At 38.9% G+C, this 26,831-nt stretch overlaps 1 protein-coding gene across 1 annotated transcript; it reads left to right on the forward strand.

Annotated features, from left to right (window-relative positions):
- Positions 1-11,259: 11,259 nt before the first annotated feature.
- Positions 11,260-24,942, forward strand: LOC121949241 (transmembrane protein 163-like). Its single transcript, XM_042494875.1, has 4 exons — positions 11,260-11,338; positions 20,181-20,292; positions 23,240-23,381; positions 23,591-24,942. Exons 1-4 carry the CDS (start codon positions 11,324-11,326, stop codon positions 23,649-23,651), a joined length of 330 nt encoding a protein of 109 aa, XP_042350809.1. The 5' UTR covers positions 11,260-11,323; the 3' UTR covers positions 23,652-24,942.
- The last annotated feature ends 1,889 nt before the right edge of the window (positions 24,943-26,831 follow it).

Raw genomic sequence — 26,831 nt, forward strand, 5'->3', positions numbered from 1 at the left:
TATAGTGATTTTAAAGCACTTTTTAAAGTAATTTCCTATTTTGTTTTTGTTTACTTTCATTTTTTCTTATTTAATTATTTTCAATTCATCAGTGTATTTCTTTTTAGTTTTCTCCATGTATTACTTCTATTTTTCACTAATTTCTTGCCAATTTCTTAATCAGTTACTCTTTTTTAATCAAGCTAATTTGCTCAGGTGTCAAAGGGTTAAACAGTTTAGTATCACTATTCTTTCTGAATATGTACTTTTTTCAGTATGAGCCATTGGATTTTTGCACAAATCAAAACATCTAATCACTATAACTAATTTCCTAATTATGTTGAGTCTGTATGATTATACAATCCACTATAGATTGTATGGAATTAAGAGAAAATGTTACACATGGCCTTGAAGTTGCAAAAGGATGACATGCCTTTTTTCCTGGCACGCTGTAGTCACATGTTGAGAGCACATTGACATTAGTGGGGCATGTCAGGATTGGAATTTGTCTTTGTAAGAGAAAAATACTAATTATATCAATATTAGGAGCAAAACGATATCTGCTTATAATCAGTCAGTTAATTGGGCATAACTTGTATGAGTTTTTGAGGTTCGTGCAGATATAAACCCACAAAACTAGATTAAACTCATGACATTTTACAGGTCAGTGCCTCACAGCCAGCAGCGCTGAACTCGTATCTGAGGCTTTCTTGGAATGTAGACGGTCACACATAGAGGCTTTTAGAGCCAAGAGGTCACAATCCACCACATCACTGGATGTATAGAATTTAATCTCAGTAAAGATAAAGTGCGAATAGGCTTGAAGGAAAAAGGAAAAGAGAGATCTTTTTAGTTTTCTTATGTATCACACATTATGCCTCTGAATTTAAGAAAATACTGACTCCTCTGACAACTAATAAGATTGTTCAGAAGTTCAGAACAAGAGAGGTGCTCAAATGCCCCTGAGTAAAGCACTAAGCATTAAAAGCTATAGGATTATGCTTTTCAAAAGCGGATCTCTCAAGCAGTGGTGGCCAAATCTACTAAAGTGGAGGAGCCAGTGTGGTCTTTCATGTCAGACCTTATGACCCACATGATGCAAGTGTCCCATATGTCAACAGATTTTAACAGTTTCCAGTAGGTCTGTAACCAACTCAGCATCATGCCAGTCGAATCAGATCCTGCCGTTCCATTCGAAAATTTGATTTTTTTTTTTTTTTTTTTACGTATAAAGTTTGAAAGTTTGCATGACAGCCCAGCCTCTTAATACATGAATACTGAGAGCTGCATTCATGTAGTATGGTAAACAAGCCTATGGAGCTACTGACAAGCCAACATTTTTGTCAACACTAGATATGAAACAAAATCCAGTGACTGTGTCACATAAAGTTGCTGTAAATTCACCACATCTGAGAGCCTTACAGTGCAGGGAAAAAAAAGGAGACCAAAGAAATCGGCTTACCTAAAAGTGGTGGAATGGTCTTTTATAGCGGTTTCAGGCACTCTTGTTTCAGAGAGAAAAAGAAGTAGGAAGGAATAGAAAGGTATAGTGCAGAGTTCTTCTCTGTGTCACTGCCTGCATGTCTGCAGCTCCCTTTACCAAAGACAGTTGTAAAAGTCTGACTAGCGGGGAACAAAAAAAAAATAAAAAATTCTGCTCGACTTGAAGCAATCTCAGTTGACTGAGGGGTCTCCGACTAATGATACAAATCTCTGACTTTCAAGGGGCAGACCTAGTTTCCAGCATCATATGTGCACACCAATAAGACTGTTCAAAATGTGTTAACAAGGTAACTTGCTCAACATGTCACATATTATAAAAACCCTGTAGATTAACCTAATGTTAGCTCAGTTAGCCCAAATCAGAATAACAAAAATCTAGATGATCTTCCTTTTTTTTGACTGGTTGGTGTAGAAATAACACGTTTTGTGGCCCTGTCTTGGCAGGAAATGCAGCAATGTGTCAGTAAAAACAACTGCTTTTTGCAGCACCACCCTGGTAAAAACACAGTGACAGGTGGCTAGAAACACTGTTGTGGGTGGCTACAAAGCTGCTGAAAATGTAGCAATGTTTAGGGGGGGGAAACTGCTCTTAATGGCCTTATCTTTACAGGAAATGCAACGAAGTCCTGTTAAAACAGAACTGCTTTTTATGGCATTATCCTCAGTGGAAACACAATAATGGGTCACCAAAAACACCCTTATTTGGTAGCTAAAAAGCCACTGAAAATGCAGCCAGGACTTGCTAAAAAACAAAAACATTTCATTGTTTGTTGGTCTCAGAAAGTGTTCTGAAGTGGTTTACATCTTTGCAGGCATATGGCCTAGGTGACACACAACCAACCATCCCCTCCACCTTCCAAAGACCAAGTTAGCCCATATAATAAGTCATTGACATGTGCACATGTAACATATTTGTGCTTTGCAGAAACTTACATTTTCCTCTGAGAACTGGGCTGGTTCAAGCATGATGACAGAGGTGCAGTAAAGTCTCCAATTGTCAAATTACCCTGTTCTTGTTTCATGAATTCACTGGAGAAGCAGGCACACTGTCAGACTGGCTCACTTTGTGGACTCTCCAGATGGGTTGGAGGCCTGGTGGAGCTCTGCAGATTCGGCTCACCCTGCGTGTGTGAAAGAGAGTGATTGTACGTGAGAGAGAAGACAATCATGAAAGAGGTCATGAAAGAGAGGGAGACTCGTGGGTGACAGTCTCCGAGACAGAGCGAGACAGAGGGACAGCATATGTGTGTGAGTGTGTGTGGGCAGTCATGTGTTACACACCCAGCCTGACTAGTGCCATCTGCTTTGTATCAGAGGTCTGTCTGGGGCTGCCCTCTCCTCTTCCTCCTCTTCAATATCTCTCCATCATTTCTTTTTTTCAGGTATTATTTTCCCATTCCTTCTTTCTATTGTGCTTCCTTTTAGTTTAACTGTGGTTCCAGCCACTCGTTTACATATTATTGATGTTTTAAGCATCAAAAGAAATGAAATGTCCTGTGTAACTTTTGTTTAAATATTCATTCGTTTCTGACTAAATGCAACGTCACTCCATGTCCGTGGAGCAGCGAGCTTGTACCAGAATGAATAAAAGACAAAGTCCACCACTCAAAGATGTGACAAGAGACACTGAGATAGTTTGGGATGGAAGAGAAAGAAAAAAATGTGTCAGAGGAAACTAGAATCTGAGAATCTGAGAGAAAAGAGTGGGCAACAAAGCCGGCGAACACAAAGAACGAAGAGGGGAGAAAGAGAGGAAGAAGATGAAAGCTCTGTAGTTCAAACCAACTCCCAGCCTGGCCTAAAATCTCCTGTTACCATGGTGATTTAACCGTCGATATGCCTTCCCCCGGAGACTCTGTCCTGAAAACACAAGGGGAAGAGAAGAAGAAAGAGAATAAGACAAGGACAAGGAGAAGGGCAAAAAAGGCCCAGGTGTGAGACACAAGGACTGCAACACGTGTACAATATAACCTCCATCCTGCTCAGGAAACCTTCACACAAACCTGATGTAATGTTACCAGATTCCACACAGAACAACAGTACCTTTTGTTTGTGTTTTTATTTAAAGTGTTAAATAAAAACACAAACTTATGCAAAATGTAAAGTTGGTAAACTTGGTAACAAATGTCTCACAAATCAAAAGAAAATGGTAAAAGGTGAGAAAGAAAGTAACCTGAAAATTACTTCTAAAAACGGGGGTAATTATTAGAAAAATATCAAAAACTGGGGAAAATGTCCCAAAAACTATATTCACAATCATTATTATTATACATTTAAAATTTTGTTGTTGGGTTTTTTTCTTTTTGGGTCGTTTTCTTTTTGTTTTTTACTTATTTTTTGGTTGTCTTTGTGCTTATTTTCAAGTAATCTTGTGACTTTTTTACCCTTTTTTTTTTGCAATGTTTTGTGGTTAATCTTCCTACATGTTTTTGAAAGAAATCAAAACATATTGCTCAGGTTTCAAAGGGTTAACAAACATGTTTGACAGTTTGACATTCTACATATAAGTGCCTTGTTCAGAATATCCACTGGTGATGTTTTCTTTCTATTCTTAAAATGTATTTTGTGTATGTTATTGTCATATTGTCATTATGAGCAATACTTGAACTGAAAATAAAGTTGCAATTATCTCATAGTGTTCCATCATGTAGTTGTCTTCATTTTTGCATCATTGACTTGTATTGTTTCACGCACAAGATGCATCATGTTTATTATACACGACGCATTTTATGCACACATATGAATATGCATAATTAATGCATACTGGGAATGTGTGTCATTGATGAGGTGTTCAGCTAAATTCTTTTAATATCAGTTATGTCATGAAACTATAAAACAAACAATAAGATAATCAATCAGTGCTAACTCTCTCTCTCTCTCTCCACAGCTGTATCCTTCATGAGGCACAGCGCGTCATCCTTTGGATTTGCCGTGAGTTCCCACCTCCCTTTGCATCGATCAATTAGTCATAACTTTGGTCTTTGTGATTTATTTATGAGTCCTGTTACCAAAGTGTTATTGGTTCCTTTGTCTCCACGGTAACAGGGCAGAGAGGAGGGACTGGGTTGAATGTCAAAATGCCTTTTGTGTTTGCAAAACATGTCTGCCGGCTTTCACCAAAATAAAGCTTCTTGTTAGCTTTTATTATTCACAGGAAGTGATTGGGTGTAATTAGTTTAAAAAATAAGACTTAATGAGTGTGAAGTGAATAATAAATCCTCCACACTCTGAGCCGGTGAGGGCAAATGTGATTAGCATAATGTGATTAGAATATTATGAAGCATAATCTGCAGCGCAAGCTATCTTTTTTTCTTTTTTTTTTTATTAAAGATTGAGTTTTAATTAGCACGTTCTTGGCTATCTATGACTTTTTTTTAATAAAGTAGGAAGAAGACAATATATGTTGCTATAACCCGATGCAAAAAGGGTTAGATCGTAGCAGCTGATCATCTGTAGCTTCAGCTGCTAAAGTTGACAATTTTCTTTGAGCTTTTCCAGGTACATTATGTGACTTGGAAATTAAATGATAATGATCGTGCCATATTTTATGATCCAGCTTAAGGACAGATAAGTCTTTCTTTGGTGTGTTTGAGGGAGGATAGCTTACTAATACAGCACAAAGTCATGCAAAGTGTCATGTTGATTATAATGTTTTATCACCTTGATTCCCCTGTGGCAATACGCAATACATTTTATAGTTCCTGTATATTCCACAGCATAGCAAGCATTCCCTGGATCTTTAAAAACCACTGAGACAACTGAACTTCCCTAAAGATTAAGTGCCTTTTTCATACTATTTTGTTCAGTCAGTCAGTATGTTGTTAAATATACTTTTTATGTTACTTTTTTTCACCACACAGGATTTCAGTTTTAAACAAGCTAATATCCACTGTGCTTGTTAAATCACGTTATTTTTCCAACACAGTATTTAATTAAACTTACACCGATGCCACATTGTGTTTGACACATTTTTGTGTCATGGTGCACAGCTGTGAAGCATTGCCCAAGTGGGAAGTAAATGGTATGAAAAATGGGCCCTATATGGGATTGTCCATGAGTTTCATATTGGGCATATGCCAATCAACTGTCCATATGGGTGGGTTTACCCAGTTGAGCTTCATATGTGCTATCAGTCAGTTCAAAGACATTTTGGTGCCCTAGGAATTACATTTTACAAGATTATATTGAACACATTATGAGATCGTAATAGTTCACCTTGGCCCAGTACTCATTTTACTAAATAGAGCTTGAACGCATCACAGTGTAACTCAATGCAGCCTCCTGTGAGCTGTTTGTTGCGGTTGCTCAGAGGTAACGTTATTTGGCTCTCTTCCTGCCGATTGTAACGCAGATTTTTTTTTTCATTTCCTTTTTTTTTTTCCATGTACACTCCTCTCATTAGTGTTGATGAGGTTGGTGCACTACAAGGTACATGTGTGGGTTACTGAGGAGAAAGTAAATGTTCTCTTCTGTATATTCTAGTGGCTTTCTGGGTAACTGATGGGTGTGAAAAAGTCCTCTGATTCACGCATAGCGCATTGTTTAGACTGTGAGGACTCTTTTAAACATTCATTTTTCTGGGCGCAATTTTGGCACCTCCCTAAGGATCACCTGTGGCAAGCGCCGCCACTGTGTGTTTGCTACGTGAGTACCAAGTAGGCATGGGCCCAAAACACACGTTAGCTAGGGTCCACTTGGGTAAATCCGCTCATGTGGACAACTGGCTTGAGGGCAATACAGAAACCATAGACAGTCTCATATAGGGCCTATTTTCCAGACCACTTACTACCCTCCTGGGCCCCACATACAAATGCTGGCTGGGTAGCAATGCTGATAAGGTGTCATGTAACACAGCATATCATATGCCAATAATATTTTGAAAAACGCTATATTTTGTGTGGTGTATTGAACACAAGATGTGTTGCAGCTGTGCAATACATCTTGTATTCAATACAAAAGATCCTTATCATTTTCTTTGTCACTGCTTTTCTGTTTCTGCTGTAGTTTGATGCCACGCTGGACGTCCTGTCATCAGTCATTGTCCTCTGGCGCTACAGCAATGCAGCAGCTGTGCACTCTGCACACCGAGAGTACATGTGAGTACCGAGCATTGTGCTGAGTTTAATTAATGTTTGATTAATAATGAATCCATGTGGTCTGATGCAATTTGGGTTACACTTCTCCACCTGCAGTAAAGGAAGAGAGCCTCTGCATTTAGCATATTAATCCACATGACTCAACAATCTCTCCCTCTTTCCATTTATCTTTCTTTTTTTTTTTTTTACAAAAGCGCAAACTTAACATTTAAATCTAAATTTTCAATGTTTTCTAATGCTTTACATGAGTTTGCATCAGAAATTATGTTACTTATTTCACTGGTAAAGACAAACAACAAATGGTGATTTAAATTGAATGTAACACTGAGTCACTGATGAAGAAAAGATCAGAGGCAGAATGAATGGATGTGAGAGGGGAAGAGTTAATGTACCTGAGCTGGCCTTTTTAGTCAGATTACGTTGAATCCAGGAAAAAGGACACTCGTACCACTTTATCACCAATTTAGCCCAGGTTCTTAAACTAAATATTCAAGATTCTTTGAACCTTGCTGCTTTTAGCAAACTAGCCTGTATTTCCTCCAGTTTTGAGTGGAATTATTGCTATCAAGGATGTTTCTTCAATGAAGGCATTGCACAGTGCACAACGGAAGTAAACAGTAGGAGCAAAATTTCTAATTACATTGATAACCTGCAAACTTTTGCTCTGTTATTACTGTGACACACTCCACCCCCGGGCAGCCCTGTGAGGTAAATAACATCCATGACTGACCCAAAATAACAACATAAGACACCTTCAAAACAATCAAATCCATGGGATTACTTAACATGAGATAAGAAAACAAGACAATAAAAATCCCAGGCAGAGAGACCAGGAGTCCCAACAGCAGAGGCGTCTCCCCTCTGCTGCTGAAACAGGAGCTCTTAAGCGGCATCTTCCCAGACCAGATGCACCTCATCAAGCAGTGCCCCTTGTTAGGTGATGCAGCACACCTGTGCAGAGCTGCAGGAGAGAAAAAGAACAACATCACAGAAAACATACAGCCGAAACATACAGATATTTGTTTTAACCCAAAAGACAAACATGGATCAACTATTAATGAGCCCTTGTCTGATAATTTCTAATTTGACCTCTCCATTGTTGCCTTTTCCTTTATTTCTTCCCAAATTAATCCTATTAATGACAAAATTTCACCCAAATGTCTCATAGTAATAATAAGATATTATCTATAGAAAAGGGTTTGCTTCACTGTTACATCATAATGATCTGCAAAACCACTTTTCTGGCCATGACTAACCACCATTACTCAGAAGGAGAAGGGGAGACATTTGGTCAGATATTGAATTGGTGACACTAATCTTGAAACTCTGCTGATTGTATAGATATTCTGTGACTGACTTGTTTGCATATGCATTCAATGCGAGGCGGTGATCCTAGGTGGTGTTTTGTTTTTGTTTTTACTCCAGTAAAAGAGCATTTTAGGGGCATGTCGGATAAATGAGGAGAGATTTCAGCCAATGGGGTGTAGTTATATTTCTCGTACCTTGGAGGAGGTGAAGCATTGTCTTATTAGGCTTTCATTCATGCTTGGCGTATCCGGTTGGACAGATTAAATACTTGAAACTCTATTTCTTCATTCGAGGGTGAGAGGGAGTGGAGCAATATATTCTTAATTGAGCAAGGTCGCTGACTGTATATCATTGCTAAACACAAGCCTGTTAATCAAGCAGTTTCAGGTCTGCCGAGTCCATCAAGTGGTTGTCAGATTGCACAGAGCCTTTTTCATCTTATCACAGCACCTTGAGGTGTTGCAGAGGATGAAAGACTGAGCTGCCACTCTGCCATCCATTCAAACACACACACACACACACACACACACACACACACACACACACACACACGCACACACACAAACACAACCCTATGAATTCATCAGCACACACAAAAGATTTTTTCGACACATTACTTCTTATTATGTACTTAATTTGTTGTCAAACATACAAAACCATGCAACACATACAAATACACAAGCTCCAAAAGTGAGACCATGCATTTCACGCATGCTATGAAAGCATGCGCATGTTTGCTATGAAAGAAACTGGACCATTGTAAGTGTTTTTACAGGACAATACAATATCACAGTGAGGTTGACCCTTGACCATTTGGGTATAAAATGTTAGTACTTCATCATTATATCCTGTTAGACATTTGTGTGAAAATTTATCATAGCTAGTCCATGAGTTCTTGAGTTACAGCCTAAAGCATTGCTTTGTGAGTTCAATTACACCTTGACCTGGGACTGCCAAACTTGACTCAATTCATTCTTGAGTCAAAGTGGATGCTTGTTTCAAATTTGAGGAAACTCCTTCAAGGACTTCTAAGATATTGTGTTCACGGAAATAAGATGGTAACAAGATCACATTGACCTTGGCTTTTAACCACCAAATTCTGATCTGTTCCTCACTGAGTCAAAGTGGACATTGGTGCCAAATTTGAAGGAATTCCCTCAAGGCATTCTTGAGATATCATGTTTATGAGAATGAAATAGATGCAATGTCACAGTGACCTTGACCTCTCACCTATGACCATGAGATCAGTTCACTTTTGAGTCCAAATGAATGTCTGTGCCAAATTTGTAAAAGAAACCCTCAAGGAGTTTTTGAGATATCTTGTTCACAAGATTGTGACAGATGTACTGATGTTCAGTTGGAAGTATGGATGTACAGACAGACGGACACCCCGAACACATAATGCCTCCATCCACAGTGATCATCAGCGCGGAGGCATGAAAACAAAATAAGAATGTAGGACTGAGACAGCTCGAGACTTTAAGGTTATAAATGTGACTGATATAATAGACACAAAGGCAAAAGAGACACAGGGGCATATTAACACCATTTGGAATTAGGTTGGTGCAATATGGATAATGACGGTCTTTTTATTTAGGCTACATTTGTATTTACATGGCAGTCCAACGTGATGTAACAGTTTCTTGCTCATCTGTGTATATTTTTCCACATTTAATAACTGGAACTCAAGTGACTCTTAAATTGAGACATTTTCAAAGGTGTCTTGGAGAGAAGCATTTATCAAACACATGCCAAGTTCAAAAGTTGCCTTTTCTAAGTGAGTTGTGGCAGTTTTATTGTGACCAACCACCATTTAAATCAGTAAAGCATAAACACCACCTCACTGCACCTGTCAGATCCTGTGTCTCTGTTCTCTATTTTGATAGATGGGACACAGGTATTGTAATTCAGGCGCAGTAGATGTGTCAAACCAAGCGAGACTGTAAATGATCAAGCAACGGCGAGCTGTTGAATAACCATATCTTATTCCATTGCTGCAGGAGCAAGGGAGTGTGCATATGCAATAATCCTGTAGCCCCACCCCACAAAACATTAACCTCATTATCCCTGATTTCTTTTTAATAAATAAACATCACAAAGTGCCGCCTTCGAGCACTCTGACGGAAGTCGGCAACATGTTTATTCTGAAAGCACACAGTGCCCCAAATACACTGTAAACAGTCCTCTGGCTCATCTCCAAAACACTGCGATCGTGTTGAGAAATATGGTTGAGGGATAACATGTATGCATTATCACTCAAATCAGACATACAGGGGTCTCTTAGGCCTACAACAGTTTCTGCTGCAGTATTATACGTCATGCACTGTGTCATATGGCTAATTCTATTATTAGCCTGTGAAATTAACTTCAATATTTAATGTAACTGAAGGAAATGGATGCATCAGTAAGCTTACTACTAAACTGCTATTTCACTTATTACTGACATATGTAATTTTCAAAGGCCTATGGTTGCATTTGCTGTAATTTAAGCCTGTGACCAGAAGCAGTTAACCGTTTGAGACCTGAGCAGATTGCCTTGATGTCTTGCAAAAACGTAAGTAAAAGGCAACAAGTAACATAAGAGGAAATGACCCAAAAATTATCAAAAATGGTTAAAAGTATGAGAAAAGTACCTGAAAACTAAGAAAACAAAGAAAAAGAAAGTAAAAGAAAAACAAACAAAAAAGCAAGAAGATGACTTGAATAAAAACAACTTAAATATAATAATAATTCAGGGAAATATTTTTGTATATATACTTATGATTATGTAATTTTTTTTTCCCAGCTTCTTAAAAATAATTTTCCAAATTTAATATAAATTTTAACGCAATTTGTGGAACAGTTCTTGCCAAGCTGCTTATAAAGTATCATCCGTGCTTTCAAAAGAAAACAAACCAATTTGCACAGATTTCAAAGGTTTAAATACTTGTGGAGGTGTCTGAATGCAGCACAAGAAAAGCAATGTTGATCCAGGTTTTAAAGAATTAATGGTGGATTTTTCTTTTCTTTTTTTTCAAATTCAGTTTATTGTTCTTTTATTTTTTTTTAAGAGCAGTTGGTGAAAACTTTTCCTAGTTTGCAAGACTGCCAAAGGCCACCAGCAGTATCATTTACAACTCTTTATGTCCGAATACTTTGAACATTTGTTTGTGTCTCTCCTGCAGCAGGAAAATGACAGATTGTCCTTATTTAAATGCAAGAAAGAAACAAAAAACTGTGACATAGGTTGATTGCTCTCTAGTCAGCTTCTTTTGGTTGTTGCTATGTTTCAACTTTCTCGTGGCAGATTTAGCCAAGAGATTACACTCACTGAAGCTAACTCCTGACACTCTGCTCTCCGTCTGTGTGTCTGCAGAGCGTGTGTAATCCTTGGGATTGTGTTCGTTCTCTCTTCCTTGTGCATCCTTGGAAAGGCCATCCATGATCTGGCTACCAGGATGCCCCCAGAAGTGGTGAGACACACACACACACACACACACACACACACACACACACACTTATGTCATTTTTAGAGAATTCCATAGACTTTCCCTGACCTCAACCATGACTTGCATACATACAACACACTCATAAGAATTTGTGTATATGTTGTGCACATTGAACAATATTTTAGGAACAGTATTGATTTCCATTGATAAGAAGTGCCAACTCAAGGACTATGTGACATTTATGCAGTCATTGGTCTGCTATAGAGTTAGAGAGATCATTTCTAGCACCAGGTTAACTATGCTCGTACTTGTAAATATCCTAATATCAATTTTCAGACTCTTCTTGGTGCATAATCATTTCAGCAGGCTTTCCAGTGATTTAGTGTTGCATTCTTGGGACTCACAAGAGACAGATAAAACAACCCTAAAAAATACTGGTCTACATCTGTGCAACAAAGCCATAAATTACTATACTACTTAGGACTTAGTATGCATCAAACTTCAAAAAGTCTGAATCTTATTCTTCCACTAATGCCAATCAGTATTGTATTTTATTGGACCCACTGTGCACCCCTAAATGACATCATCAGGATTATTTTTTCAAACTTTGTAAAGCTTTTCCAGAGACTTGACCTCGTAAGCCATTTCTTACAAAGAGATTGCACTACAAGGTGACTATGAAGTTGCTTCATTAAGCCACCTTTGCATTTTTACAGAGAACCACACAACAGCAGAATCATGCCGCCCCAATGTGTGAGTTTAGACAGCATGCCAGCATCCTGGAAGCAAAAGAGACATGGCCGACATGACTTTAACACAACAGCATCAGCCTCTGGTGTGATATCTACCATATGCAACAGTAGCACTTTCTAAACAATAACAATGGTATTACATGGCAGTAACAATCATTTACCACTCCTGTTAAATGGTGGCTGAGTTGTCCTCTGCTTGGAGGGCTCCCAGATTTCACTGTTTTTTTCAAAGTGGACATTTTCAGCTGCTGTTCCTCTTCTTTGAGTTAGCTGCTAACTGCAGCTTTTAAATTCTCCCTTGGTGGGTCGCACACACAACACATCGTCCAAAATCTTCATTAGCCATTTGGTTTTTTTTTTTGCTTAAATATATTCTTTTAATTTGGCATCCACTTCTGGATAAATAGCAATGAGCAAAAGTATGGAGACAGAAAAGTCACTCCAATGATGTCAGTGTATAAAGAGGGATGAAAAATCTGAAGCACTGTCACACAAAACTGTATTGATACAGTACACATTTATGTGGTAAACCTTTTAATAACAGCTTTCAGGGACCCTCGTTCTGTCCATTGTGTTGTGTTAAAAAAGGAAATTCTATGATTTCTGTTCATAATTATTATTCTTTATGGCATTAAACTGCAGGGGCAACATTTTGCATTTGGCAGTTCTGATCAGGACAGTGCTTATTTATTCATAAACTGCTGTTTAATTCAAGGTTATAACTTTTTTTTTCAAGGAATGCAAATGCCCTTTCTGTGAGGCAGTTTAAAACCTTACCTTTGGCTTTATGATTTTCGTAAATATTTCATTAAGAGGACACAACTCATTAGCTGCTTCTTATTATTCCCCCAACAATATCACCAACATGTTTATGAGACAAGTGGTGAACACAGAGGCGTGTGTGTGTGTGTGTGTGTGTGTGTGTGGTTTTATGGCATAAATCACCTTGTATACTGTGCACACATGTTCACATGCATACCACACACACATTAATGAATGAAATATTACAACAGCCTTGAGTTCCATATGCGCTCAGTTTGAGTCAATACACATTGTACACACAGCTACACACACACCGACATCATTTATTGTTGTGAGCGAAGTATCTTTTTATAGCCCTCTGCTGTAGCTGCTCTGACGTCAGAGTTTTTGTCTCCCTCCACCTGACTATTGTTCCTTTTCTCTGTTGGACACAGACACACACCCATGCACACACGCTTTCTTATAATGTCAACACTCCACCCCCCCTCCACCCCTAAATCTCTCTCTGGAGGTGTTAAGACTATGAATAAGGTCCCAAAATAGTCTCATCTTTCTGTTGCTGGGGCACGGCCCAACTCTTCCGTCATCACACTGTTTGGGGAGTGCCCAGCGCATCCTTTCCAGTTCTGTGCTTTGAACTCTCCTATTTGGTTTTTAAATGATTTAACCCTCACCATCTGTCCAGTTCAGTAACCAGTAAAGCGAAGACAGAGAAAAAAAAGAGATTTGACTCTGGAAACACACAAGTCCTTCTTAAATTTTCTATTATGTAGTTTCAAAGCTTTTACATACACTTTTTTGTTATAAAGTTTTTGTTATAGAGCCTATCAGCGCTCAGAATCCCAAAATATCTTCATAATTCATTGTTGATGTTTAACACAGTTTGCATTCAATTTTTAAAACAGCCTTGAGCTGACAGGAAATTTGAGACTTGAAGGACAACTGGGCCCTTTAACAAAATCAGGGCATGTACCCTAACCATGTAGAGTTTTCTTGTAAACACATAAGGAAGCAGTTTCGATATGTGAGGCCCAACAAATGTGTTGAAAGCACAAATTTTCACCTTGCATTATTTGTGCAAATTTGACCACAATATCATTATCTACCCCAAACAACCAATGCACCGACTGCATCAACAGATGCTAGCTCTAAGCTAGCTACCAACGAATGCACCGACTATTGTATGCACAGCCTATCCGTTTTTTTCTTCTTGTTGCTGTGTGTTTATTAAGCAGATTCTGCAAGTTCTGGGACACAATTTTAAAGTTTTTAGACTAAGCTGAATCAGTGTCACATTTCATGGACAAGTCTTAGTCTCAGATTGCATCACCCCAGGCAGTTTAGTCTCTATTTGCAGCCATATGCCACTTTCAACACAATTACACTTACTCCAACTGTACACAAAAATTAAGCCAAAATCTCCCAGATACATCTTGCACGTGTGATGCCATTTGGAGCCAGTGTCTGTGCCGTAGCTATCTCCGAGGTGGTGGAGTTCCCACTAATACACCAACCAATCAAGATTGCCATTGAACGCGAGCACACTAACTGGCACACACAGCTTTCAATCATGAGGTCAAATCCCCCCTTTTTATAGAATCAAATAACTAATTATAACTAAACTTATCAGAAAATAAGACAAAACCGATGTTTGAAAAAAAATATTACAATAAGTGCACTGTGCAGATGAATGATTAACAGGATGACCAGCTGAGGTGAGGGGGCATCCGTGTTCCTGAGGTTTTCTCAAGGTGAGGACAGGGAGGCTGGCATGGAATCCTGGCAGAAATCGCAAAAACAGATCTTAGCAAAGAACAACCTGGCAAGCAGGAAAAAATGGACAAAATCTAAATAGAACTGTCATGTCATGCAACAAACCTTGTACGGCAACAAACCTGCAGGGAATAACCATTGCTTCCTTATTGGTATCTGGCTGGATTGCAGGCAGTTGCATTGATTGATGAGTGCCACCAGATGTGGAGAGTGAAGTAGTGCAGAAAAGAGGTGGGGGAGCACAAAGGAGAGACAAAACTAAACCCAGCAGGCACGAATGACTGGGGAAAAAAAATCACACTCACACAGACACACGGAGTCAACTAGGGCCGGTCATGACAAAATCAACAAACATCACAACAACTACATAACAACTACATAAAAACCATTTTTAGGAAAAAAATAAAACTAAATTATATATATAATTTAGTTTTATCCTTTGCGAAACCGATTTTAAAATATGTATATATATATATATATATATATATATATATATATATATATATATATATTTGCCCCGCCTACTGACATAGAGGGGGTGGGGTTTGTGACCTATACTACTGCCAGCCACCAGGGGGCGATTGAGATGGTTTTGCTTAAATTTGAAGGCTTCGTAAGGCACTATGTCGTCAGTCTTCATATACCAACACGTTTTCATCCCAACTCGTCGCATGGAGCCACTCTGTTGTTGCCGTGATGTCAGCATATGTGGTGAGATGAAGCAACATGATTCTTATGTTTACACAACAGCGTGGACTGTCACGATGATTAGGATTAGCCAAAAAAAGTCACAGATGGTTAGGGTTAGACAAAACAGGCACATGGTAAAGTGTAGAGAGAAAAAAACTCCCACACGGGAAGCAAACTCGGGACTCAGGAATAGTTTGTGGGAACCATCTACCTCCTCACCCACCGGCCTTATAAGTGCACTTGCGCTCCTTATATCATGTGGTTTACCAGCAGCGTTATTACCTGCCACTGTCCTTCTTTGTTCATTCTCAAATGACGCTGCCCGTGCATGTTGCATGTAGATGTGCCCAGCGCATTCCAGTCATCTGCCAGCATATCATGACAACCCCACCAGATCTGCCTGGGAGCATTCTCATCTGACGCCGTCCAGCTGAGTTTGGTTGGATTTGCGTCATGCTTGTACGCCAAAAGCACTGTCAGAGAAGCACTATTTGACAAGTTTGTAGTGACAACAATTTATAGTTAAAACACGCTTTTGGTCTCGACAGTATCCTGATTTACCCCGATTATAGTAAATTAACAAAAAATTAGAAGCCACGTAGCAACAGACCTTTGTTTCGACAATCTCACACAAACTGATAGCTGAAGGATAATGGATATCCAAACGTTCAACAATATATCAAACAAAGTAAGACATAAATAACTGAGAGTGGATAAAAGAAGACATAAAGACTGAATTTTTGCACTCATGTGGTTCTAATGAGATTTAAAGGAAGGATAAATATAAAGGGTTCTGCTGTAAAAATATCTGCACTAGACAAACCAAGTATGTGTCTTCTTGATCATTTTTAAGTGCATGTTTAATGGTGTAAAAAATGAGTCACTGAGGCCCCTTTGACCACAAATCAAAAGCCGAGACTAAATCTGGGAGAGAAGCAGGTTGAGGGGCAGCAGCTATTCTGCAGACTGCGTTTGATGCTCCAGTGCCATTATGTTAATAGAAACTGGGGGTGTTAGGTCTCAGAGGAGCTTCCTGACACCACCAAGAGCCTATTACCACCGTCTGTCTCTTTGACATTCTCTCTCTCCGACTTCCTTCCTTGTACTGTATCTTATCTTTCAAGCCAGACTCCAACACTTTCTGTCTTAACCTGTAACTGATCGATTAGCTTGTTTAAGAGGAATCTGTCTTTTTGTGTAAAATGCTTTGAATGGCTGCTTGGCTTGGCTGAAATTTGTAATTGCAGGAGTCTAAAGGATAGGTCCATCTCATTCTCTGTCTCATTTATCCAGCCTGTCGGTCTACTTTCTTTTCTCTCTATCCTCATTCATTATATTTTTCTGTCTCTGTCTCCTCCCTCCATAGCCCATCTCCATCTCCTTTATTGTTCCCCTCATACCTTTTCCATCACTATACCCAGACTCTTTCTGTAACCTCACCCCGCGAGCTCACCTCTCCCTCCATTAGCATGTCCGTCTTCTCTGCTTCATTGTTGTCAGACTCTTCATCTTACCATTCATATCTTTTTTTTCTCTGTGTCCACTTTGTTCATTGAAGTCTTCATCAAAGAGAAGTCAGAGTTGATTTATCACACTAGCAGTGGTCTGTTTGCACTCTGCTTGTACGTGTTTGCAGGACAGCGTGCATGACTGAAGGAGCCAGATAGAGATTACAGAAAGAAAAATGGACATTTAAGAGGGGAAGTAGAATCTGTAAGCTGAATTTGATGTGTCTCGATTTCTCTCATTTCTACCCTGGAGTGATTTTCCTGTTCACATTAAAATGCAAAAGCCAGAGATAACAGCAGCTATACAGTGCCAATACTGTAAAATGTCGCTACCTTGACGTATTTGGCTGTAAAATCACATTGAGCGGACAGAGGGTGGAGAAAATCAGGAATCCTGATTCGTATCACGTCCTGGGTCGCTGCTCTTGTAGCTGGCTGTCTGTGTCGAGTGCCTGATTAAACACAGAGAGATGAGATTGGCTCTCCCTGCCTGTGTGCTGGACGGAGAGGGCAACACACGTTGATGCAACAAATAAGAACGGTACATGCATCCAGTGACACACTTACAGTTAACTGGCTTTTCTTCTTTCTTTTCTTTTTCTTCTGTGATCTTGGTCTCAGAAGGTCTTCACAACTGCCTGTTTTGGTCTATTTAAGATGGTACAGTACATATACAGCATCAATAGAATGTTTTATACTACTGTAAAAATTGACAGCTGACAGATATTGAACTAAGCGATAGTCGGCCAATAAAGTGTTAATCTGTATAAATAGATAAACGCATCTGTATGAATGAAGGCCAAGATTTTGGTATTGAAAGTTTTCAGGTATCTATTTGTAGTCTGTAGTCTACAACTAGAATTATAAGTAGTATAAGTATTATTGACTAACCACGTCCGTTTGGAGAGGAGGAACACATTTGCTAAAATGCAATCTCAGAACCTATTGGCTATCCATTCCTCCATCTAGTTCAAGTAAATGGAAGTAAAACGGGTGAAAGGGATTGACAAGTTATTGGCTGATCAGCAAAGAGAGCTCAACAGAGCTCAAACTACAAGGAAGCATGTGTGTGTGTGTGTTTGTGTGTACGTGTGTGTGTATGTCATAGAGAGAAATACAAAAAGTGAGGCTGTCTAAAATCACTTCCTGCTTACTATGTAGGTCACTCTACTGTTTATGCTCTGACCAGCGCATTGGTGTCTAAATGCTGAGTGTGATACTATAGAGCCCTTCAAAAATTCCACAACAAAATGGTGAAAAAAAATTATATCCATGTCATGTACTTACTTATTTACTTAAGGTCCCACAATGCATTGTGTCATTTATTAGTGAAAGTTACCATTGAGCAACTCTACAGCTGTCTGTGTTGATGTTATCATGTGGCAAAATGATAAGGGTCAGAAATCTCAGTTTATGTTGCACCATAGTAAACTATTGATTATCTATCATGAACGGACATTTTGACTCACTCATAGTAGGAAAAGCACAGGTGTCATGAATAACATTACATCCAGTGGGCCATGACAGTATGACAGTGAGCCAGCATGAGCAATAACCGAAGCATAAACTGAAGCAGCTGAATGCAATTCAGCCATTGTTAACAGTATTTGTTGTTTACGCCTGTGCTTTTCCTACTCAGACGTGTCAAAATGTTGTCCATAAAAAATGGCATATTTCTTTCTGAAAGTCCCTGTGCACCCACACTCTATGTAAGTACACTCTATCTATGCTGGGATTCCACCATACGTAATGAACCAATTAGAATAATAAGGCGTTACCGACATTATAAGTTAAGCACAGTCATCACATCCCCACACAGTCTTTACAAAGAGTCTAATCAGGCTAATTAAGTGAAAGCACCTGTGTGTTGTGGACTGTGAATGTGTGGTGCCTTGAAAATATATATACCATTATTAGGTCTGCTGTTAGTTATTCAGGTCTACAACTTGACCGTATGAAAGGGCCTGGAGGAATAGTGACAAATCAGGGCCACAATTCAGATGTAAAGTTGCTCTTCTTGCAATGAATGATGGCTGAATTCCTTCATGCGGTCCTGGTATTGTGCATGATGGCTTAATATCATGCTGCCATTAGTTACATGGTGTATGTGACATAGGTTACTACAAAGTTTGATCGTCAAAATACTGCTGTTTTGTCAGCTGACTCACATATAAACATGATACTTTAGGCACCCGCTGAGTTTGGGAAGGTGTTAACATTCAGGGAAGGTGTCTCAAATTGTTAACTGCGTTGTGTCCTTTATACACTTCTGTTTTCACAGAAACAGTTTCTGCTTGTTACATGCATACAGTCTTTTTCAAAATGCACTAACAACTTGAGTAAAGTGCTCATTTTGACTTTGTTTTAACATTTTTTATTTAGATTAAAAAACGACGTCATTATTTGGCTTAACATTCCCACTAGAAGCAAACAGCAGGCTCTGGGGTGAAAGCCTGGGGTTTGTTTGACCAGTCCACCTCCCCTCTGGTCTGCCCTATAGGGACTTTTTTAGCTTTTTATATAACGGTGGTTGCTGGCAGCATTAGAAACTGCCGCCACCCAGTGCATATCATGCTACTGTGAAAGGTATCTCTTTGCGTCAATATTTGACACCAATAGCACTGTTTAAGCATCAGTATTTGACGAATAAGGAGTGAGAGCAGGCGTGACCTATGTGGTTGTATTGGTTGGCAAACTTGTTGGTACAGAACAAAGCCATCATTAATGTTATTAGTGACGCCTGTACTTTTCTTACGATGAGTCCATCATCATGTTGGTCGTGAAAAATGCCTATTACATCTGTTTGTGTGAGTGGAGCCCCAAAACTTATTATTCCTGTCCCTGCTGGATTGTGGGTTGGTCTCACAGTCTAAATTTATCCAAATATGTTATAAATAGCCCTGAACAAAAGCCTGGTGAAGAAAGGTAAAGTCAGTTTTTTCTTTCATGCATCTCTTATTGTCCCAGTTGCTCATTTATTTTTCTCTCCTCCTTGTCTTTGTTTCTCTCCACCCTGTTGGCCCAATTAAATCTAAAACAGAGACGCTCTGGGGTCAAGTGCTGGTTTTTGCTGAGTCTGTTTGAGACTTGAGTTGAAAACACCAGACCCTTACATCACTTAGAGGCAGCATCTGAATGACCTTGGGTTGATGCACCAAGTCGAGCCTGTATATATAATATTAATGGCAGAGCTGACAAAAGCTTTGTAGGTCATTCTGTCTGACTGAGATGTTGGTGCCTTTCAATATTTGCCTTACATATACTGTGTGTAGCTTTCTCTCAATGTGTATGCTTTATCATGAAATACACACAGTTTACAACCTACAGAATCAAACAAATAATCTGCTCTTCTATTTTCTTCTATTCCATATCTTTTCATAGGATGACTTCCTCTTCAGTGTGTCTATAGTGAGTGGGCTCACATGTGCTGTGCTGGCTGTGGCCAAGTTCATGCTGGGAAGAGTGCTGACTAGCCGGGCACTCATCACTGACGGTAAGGTACACAAACACACTCACACACACACACACACACACACGTTTCATCACAACACAGGAAGCTGTTGTAACTTGACTTTTTGAAGGCCAATCTGCCCCAAATTTCACATGCTGGATAAGAGTCCAGACCTGTAGACACCTACATGCCCACATTGGCTCAGAGTCATAGCACCACCCCCTGACAACAGGAAGACAGCCTTATGTGAGAAAGGATCTCACATTTACATGAAATTTACCTGGTGTGGCCTAAATACTGTATGATGTACAGCAACACTGCGTATAATTACTATGCATTTTCTAGCGCCATATGCATGCACACATACACACACTAGAATTCAGGTATAAAGGAGTTAGTTGCATCTTAACAAGTGCGTCTGGACTGCTTGACTTGTGAGGACATGACCTCTGTCCTCACAATCAATGAGGTCCTCATGAGGTGGTGTATATACTAGTGAGCTGTCCTCATATGTAGGTCATACCAACACACACACACTCCCCCACACACAGAGTCAAATATAAATAAATGAATAGCGCACCAATATTAGAGGTCTTAACAAAGCCTACAAATGGCAACAGAAAGGCAATAGGAAACAGTATTTGACTCACTTATGGCCTGAGAAAATGAGCTTCCTTTTTTTCCATTAGCCATTTTATTAGCCTTTCAGTATCGATTATCAATGTCTTTGTTTCTCTCATATAGTTCAGTGTGAACAGTTACAAAAATGACCATTGTGCAATAGTCTTGTTGGTGGCACATAGAAAAATGTGTCCTTAAAAAAGACTTTTGTTATGCTGAAGCGGGTAAGTTTGAAAGGAGGTAGACTTGGATGATACTATAAATATAGAGAGAGGAAAGTAAATGGGAAATAGGTGCAATTTGATCTCTAAAACTAGCAATATCAGTGTAAAAGTACATCTGTAGTACTGTATATATACAGTAGGATGTGAAAATACTTACGCAGCAAAATTCCTTCTTTTAGAATTACATTATTATACAGTATATTATTATTTTGTGTTATTATTACTGTGTATTTTCCTGACAGAGGCATTTCAGTGTTTTAGGTGGTCTAAATGGAGCTCATTTTATTGTTTAATATTCTGCTGAGTAGTTTAATCCACTGTATAACAATACATCATATTTATATGCTCATTATAAGCCCTCAAAGTCTTAGTAAGTGAAGTAACTAGAATCTATAAATGCACAAGAATTGTGATGGAATTAAAAGTGAAACTGAAGAAAAATGTCCTTTACTAATCCTGAACCAAGCGTAAAAGGCCAAGATTGAAATTACTTGAACCCCAAACACAAAACAAGCGTGACAACCGAACAGAATCCAATGCATGAAAACCTCCAGAGTACGTTATTGTGTGAGAGAAAGGTGCTCTCTCAACTGTATTGAAAGAACTAATAGGTTATGACCCATTGGCTGCTCATAGACACAAGCACACAAGCACACAAGAACACAAGCACAGAGCACACACACACACACACACACACACACACACACACACACACACACATATACACACATACACACGTACACTGCAATCCCCAGGTCTCGGAGCGCACAGGGCATCAATCCAATAAACCTGAGGTTGCTGTTCTCAGAGACTGGATTTATTTCCCACAAGACTATACACTTACTGCAGGCGAAACAATAACCCACTGAGCTAGCTTTCACACAAGGAGAAATGTAATTATGAAAAGCAAAACAAAACATAACAGGGTAACTCAAATACAGTAGATGTAGTGAACAATTATCTAGCATTTGTAGACATTTAGATCAGAGAATTTCAAAAAAAAAAAAACCTCTCGAATGTTTCTTCCTTGCCACCGCTGTGGCCACCGGAAGTACACAGTTTTCTTGCCAACAGTCCCATGGCAGTATTGATACCACTCTCATGTCTGTAAGGTACATATAGACCTAGAAGATGGATAGCTGGCATTAACACTAGGAAAAAAGCTAGCTTGTCTCTGTCCAAAGCTAGAAAAAAAATCCATCCTGGTCCTCTAAAGCTGGATGCCTGGCAACTGCACAGTGATGACAGAACTTCCAGGAGTTGCTTAGCTAAGAAATGGTTAGGGACACACCCTTAACCATATGTACCTTTAAGCCTTAATCAAATCTAAACAGGTGAGTTATGAAAAAAATCATCCCCCATTTTTTTTGCACCACACTATAAACATGTTTGTTTCTGGTGCAAAGTTGGACATACTGACACTTGGTCAGTGGCCTGCAGTGTCTTATACCAATGCACGTAGCCACCCTTTAGAGTTTGTATGGGATGCATCGTGTCTTGTCATTATTGGATGCTCAGAGTTACTGACATAATGTAAAGAGCAAGAGAGTCTACTTAGGGAGGAGGTCAGGGTGGATGGGTGAGTCAAACACTGGACTTTCTCCCAGAGGACCACTGTTTGTGTCCTCAATAAAACAAAAGTCAACTTATTTTAACTATGTAACATGGTATGTAACATTACATTACTACTTGATGATACTGAATGTTAATACAAACAAATTTTTGTTACCCAAACCATTTTTTCCCACTAAATCTTATTTTTGTTCCTTTAACTTATCAAAGTAAACCTAAAAACCAGATAAATCTGCATTGGAAGTTTATTTCCAAAAGAGACTATATGCATGTAACAAACAGGAACTGTATAGTTCCTGCTAACATGGAAGTTTATTTGAAAAGAAACAGGTGGTAACTGACCCCCCATCCCAAAACTAATGCTAAAGGGGTACTTGGAGCAACATAGTTTGACAATTTTGTTTCAGACAGAACCAGGCAACCAGTTTCCAGGTTTCCAGTGTTATTCTATAAGGTCATGTACTAGGGGATTAGTAAAGCATATTTAGTTGTGCAACTGAAACTACTCTGTTACTCATAGACATAGAATCCATGAACATACATGACATCTTCCTTATGTTTGTGTTTTACAGGGTTTAACTCTATGGTCGGTTCTATTATGGGATTTTCCATTTTGATTAGCGCAGAGGTCTTCAAGCACCATGCTGACGTCTGGTTTCTGGATGGCACCATTGGAGTTCTCATTGGACTCATCATTTTGGCATATGGCGTCAAGTAAGATATAAAACCCCCGGTCTTTATTGATTTGAGATATTTCATAATGTTAATTAGGTTGATCCATATTGTATTAATACCCCAATCAGGTGTCAACTCGACAGCTCTGTGCTAGCTGGGGTGTTAAGTGCTAAAACAAGCTGAGACACCTTGCAGATGTAATTTCTTCACATTTACTTTCCAATAAGACCTTGTCTCCGTGTCCGCAGGCTCCTGAAGGATATGGTGCCCCGTGTGAGGCAGACGAGGAACTACGAACGTTTTGAGTGAGAGTGTGTTTTTGACCAGACGAGCAGGTTCAAACACACACCATCCACACAGCTGGCTGCCTCCTGCCCTCCGCCCTCTTCTCTCTGTCTTTCATACACACCTTAACACACATTTCGCCTGCATATGCAGCACATACAGACTCCATGTTCTCATAAACACAAATATACATGTGCTGTATAAACTGTACAAAGTACATTCATACATTCTGACAAATACACATGCATGCACACACATACACAGACGTCTGAGAGACTTTGAGGGACAGGGATGTGATTGAAGAGCACATTCTGGAGAGAAAACACTTCAATTACATTTTTTTCCCGCTCTTCTTCACTTTTTCTCCATGAGACCACTAGTTTAAATATTACAACTAGAGTAGGGAAAAGGCCAAAGAGTTGAGCTTCCGGGCTTTGGATTTGTTCGACCTGAAGATAGTTGCTGCTTAGATGGCATCATTCACATCAACACAGTTTTCACACTGTAGGAGACTACAGTTTGTTGATTTTTCCTTGTACGTTCAGCCATTGTTGTGGTGGGCATATTGGGGATCAAAATCAAAATTTTTCAAATGATGCAGATTTTAGTCAAATGAGAAATAAAGTATGTTTCCCAATGCAATTTACTTGAGAAAACATATGATGAACATTGTAGGATTTTCATTTGTCACCCTATTAATTAGGAATACATACTCTGGGTAGAGCTGAGGGCAGCTCATTTTATTATTATTATTTCTAGTTATTGTTAGATACAAGTGTTCCTTTCCTAAATCAGACAAAGAGTCCCTGTCAAAAGAGGAGGATGTAGAAAGCAGGGAAAAGAGGACTTAGACAGAGAGCATATGAGATGTACATACTGAGTCAGCAAACACTGCTTCATCCAAAAGGTGAAAAGCATCAGCGGACAGTTGGGTGAGGTCAGCCTTGATCTAGAAACTCTACATCTAAAAGCAAACAGCAGTTAAGAGCACAGAAGATACTAAGGACAAACATTTGCCATAGGGTGGCTATAAACCTAAAGTGCACAAGTCATTTATTTACATTGCATAGCCACCAGTACTGTATGTACTGTACCCAAGCACAAATTAACTAACTTCTCTGGTGTTTGTTGGTGACAGTTTAGCACAATGGGTCATTAAAGAAGTAATTGGAGGGCCTTTTATGTCTTTAGTATCTGATTTTACACGTTTCATTGCCATATATTGTACATATCGTTTTACTTGTTTACAAAAACAAACACTTGAGTCAGTTATTAACTGAAATCCATTCAGTATCTTTGTTTGTTTTTTTTTTCTATGGAGGAATATCTTAATATTTATGTTTTTGTTGTTACACCTTTTTCAGAAAGTCTCTGGTACCATTTGCTATGATTCTATTATTTATCATTTTCTCTATGGAATGTTGTACTGAATCTAGTTGGGATATTTATTAGTTTTATTGTTTTATTTGTCCCTTTTTTCGTTTGCTCTGACAGCAAAATTAAAGTTGGATTACACAAAGTCTCAAACCTAAGTTGAACAAAAGCACAGTGACGAAGACAATGCAGCCTGTGGGAAGATCCTTGTTATTACACGTCATTTGGAGAAGAGTTTTCTCCCCTGTGTCTGCTTACCTGCTTCTCACTCATTTGTTCTGCATGTTGCCATTGTTATCATCCATGATAACGTGCAATGAACAGAATGTAAATACAAACCACACAGTCTGTACATATGTTTATTACACTGTTTGGGTGCATCAGTAAGAAAAAGTCACAAATATAGTCGTAGTACTTTATGGCCGACATAATAGTCTTTTTGGAGTATAGAGCATATAGTTAAAGTACAGAATGTTGCATATAGTTAAAAATGTTTACTCTATAGTGCTTATTCTGTAAATGTTGTTTTACATATTACTGTAGATTATTGGTGAAATGAAATGATAAGTCTTACTGTACATTTTTGCACTGTAAGTGAAAATCTGAGACTGGATGTAGGTAGGATCTGAGAGCGCTGTCCGGGGCTCCTTATACACTTACTAGAAACTGTCAAAACAACAACTGATTGCAGGTCAATGTCAAGACTCAGTGTCAACTGGCAGTTTCATGAAGCAAGTCATTATTTTAATTGTTGAAACAGGACAGTGACAACTTATCTTGTGGCACAAACCAGTATTATTTTTTTACATAAGTTACGAGGGTGTTGTAAGCTCTGATATAGAATAACCCAAAACTAAATATTTAAACAGTAATGAATCAGGTAAATGAAATTTAGAGAATCATCTTGGTCCAGCTAACAAACAAACATGAATAGTACACAGTGTTTCCCATAGAGTTAGCATGTTTATGTGATGACATCTGAAGGGGGTGGTGGAGCAACGACAGCAAACTTTCTTTTTTTTTTCTTTGAAATGCATGTGTGCCTTTTTTTATATATATATATAATTCTCTGTCCCCTCTTAAAACAGAGATTTTTGTAGGTTTGTAAACTCTGTGCAGGCAGAACTCTCCATTATTTTTTTCCTCAGCAGCAGTTTGTGACTCACTGGGTGGATAACTGATCAATCGATCTGTTTAGAGCTGATCAGATCACATCAATGGATGAGAGAAGCTGTTGAATGAATGTGTGAATGCAAATTTTTAGACCCAGCACAATAAGCGTTAAGTTTCACTCTCAGTGCTCCTTACGTTCTGTTGCTCCATCTGTGCCCAGGGTACACTCTGTGTGAGAAGGTGTGGTGCAATGAATAACCAAGCAATATACATATTTCAACAGCACAACCAATGAATAGTCCAGATTTAAAAAAAATAGAAACTCTATTTGTGGCAGCAGATGTTTTAATCGTGACAGGCTGCCACAAATAAATTACTTTGTGGATAACCCTGGCATTTAAAGAATATATAGTCTATTTTCAACCTTTTGACATTTGCTGTCTTCATTCATTCTTGCCAAGAGGCAAATTCAGTTAAAGCAGCCCCACACAGGTCAGCTGCTGGTGCCAACATAGGGCGATTCTGGGATTTCAGCATATTCTTGCATCTTATTTACATTTTAGGTACAGCAACAACAACAAAAGAAAGAAAAAATCCCAATGTGAATCAATATCACTGCTTTATTACACTGTATAGAACTGTGGCCTGGTTTCTGCCTCTAAATGCAGATCCAGAGTGCTTGTGCGCTACCTTGTGGTGGAAGGCCAAATGACAAGC

Source organism: Plectropomus leopardus, chromosome 10, assembly GCF_008729295.1.
Source record: "Plectropomus leopardus isolate mb chromosome 10, YSFRI_Pleo_2.0, whole genome shotgun sequence".
NCBI classification, from domain to species: Eukaryota; Metazoa; Chordata; class Actinopteri; order Perciformes; family Serranidae; genus Plectropomus; species Plectropomus leopardus.

Bases quoted from the DNA above. Each gene is read 5' to 3' on its own strand.
- LOC121949241 (XM_042494875.1), top strand. The intron at 20,293-23,239 runs GTAAGGTACACA...TGTGTTTTACAG, and splicing joins CCGGGCACTCATCACTGACG to GGTTTAACTCTATGGTCGGT. The intron at 23,382-23,590 runs GTAAGATATAAA...CCGTGTCCGCAG, and splicing joins ATTTTGGCATATGGCGTCAA to GCTCCTGAAGGATATGGTGC.